Source organism: Heteronotia binoei, chromosome 15 (assembly GCF_032191835.1).
Source record: "Heteronotia binoei isolate CCM8104 ecotype False Entrance Well chromosome 15, APGP_CSIRO_Hbin_v1, whole genome shotgun sequence".
Taxonomy (NCBI): Eukaryota; Metazoa; Chordata; class Lepidosauria; order Squamata; family Gekkonidae; genus Heteronotia; species Heteronotia binoei.
The window spans coordinates 36,704,649-36,706,068 of NC_083237.1; the positions used below are offsets into that span (position 1 = coordinate 36,704,649).

A 1,420-nucleotide genomic window follows, 5' to 3' on the forward strand; every position below is an offset into this window, starting at 1 on the left:
GAGCTAGCTACCTGAACCCAGGTTTCTCTGGGATCAAAATTAGGTTGTGAGCAGAGCTTGGACAGCAGTATTGCAGCTTACCACTCTGCACAACGGAGCTCTTCAACCTTAGATAATATGCAGTTGTAATTATCTGCAATAAATGTTACCCTTCTGACTGTGCAGATCTTCCTGACACATTGGAATCTCTCTGCAGTTGTTCTGGACTCTGCTTTGCAAATACATAAATCACTGGGAAAATGGAAAGAATTAACAGACAATTGTGACAGAGTTCATTCTCTTGGGACTGTCAGATGACCCTAGCATCCAATCTGTCCTTTTTGCTACAGGGCTTTTGATATACATGTTCACATTAGCTGGGAATCTGGCCATTATTGCTTTGGTACGGACCGCCCAGTACCTCCGGACTCCAATATACTTCTTGCTGAGCAATCTGGCTTTTACTGAGATCTGCTACATCAACTCAACCATACCAAAGATGTTATGGGATCTCATGTCAGGGAACAAGACCATCTCCTTTGCTGGCTGTGCATCCCAAATATTCTGCTTTCTAACCACAGGAGCCACAGAAGGTGCTTTACTCTCGGTCATGGCTTATGATTGTTATGCTGCCATCTGCCACCCATTGCACTATACATTGCTCATGAGCCAACCTGTGCTCAGATGGCTTGTTGCGATGTCATGGGCAATTGGAGGAGTTAATGGCACCGTTGATACTGTCTTTGTTTTCTCCTTGAACTTCTGTGGTCCCAATAAGATAGTGCACTTCTTCTGTGACATCCCACCTGTCTTGCAGCTGTCCTGCTCTGACACTTCTCTTGCTGAACTGATGACTTTTATGACTTTCTTCTTAATTGTCCTCTCCTATGTCCTGATTGTCTTATCTGTACTAAAAATCAGTATGGCTCAGGGTAGGATCAAGACATTCTCTTCTTGTGCCTCCCACCTTACTGTGGTGAGTATCTTCTACAGCACAGGTATCTTCACTTACCTGAGACCTATTTCTGGCCGCTCAATGGAAAATGGCCGTGTGATCTCGGTGCTGTATACCATCATTACCCCTTTGCTGAACCCTCTAATCTACAGCCTTAAAAACAAAGAAATGCAGGCAGCACTTTTGAATGTTCTTGGGAAGAAGCAACATTGTCAGCCATGAAAGCACAGACTTTGAATAGGTCTTCGAAAAGCAGGAGGGAATCAGAGCACATTCAGAAATATTAACAGTGAACACCATGAAAACCATGTATTTTATAAATGAAACACCTTTTGAATTAGGCACAATAATGCACAATAATGCATTAGAATTGTTTAGAATCCTTAGAAAAGGGGGGGAAATAATTTTTTTTAAAATTCAAGATTCTTTGTAAATGATCAAGGAATGCATCAAGCAGGAGACAGGATTGCATTATTGTCTTTCCCA

At 42.3% G+C, this 1,420-nt stretch overlaps 1 protein-coding gene across 1 annotated transcript; it reads left to right on the forward strand.

Annotated features, from left to right (window-relative positions):
* Positions 1-253: 253 nt before the first annotated feature.
* On the forward strand, positions 254-1,156 carry LOC132583399 (olfactory receptor 5A2-like; the record flags this gene model as incomplete). The annotated part of the gene is made up of 1 exon (XM_060255048.1): positions 254-1,156. A coding segment is annotated over one exon (903 nt), but the record flags the coding sequence as incomplete, so codon positions are not given.
* Between the last annotated feature and the right edge of the window lie 264 nt (positions 1,157-1,420).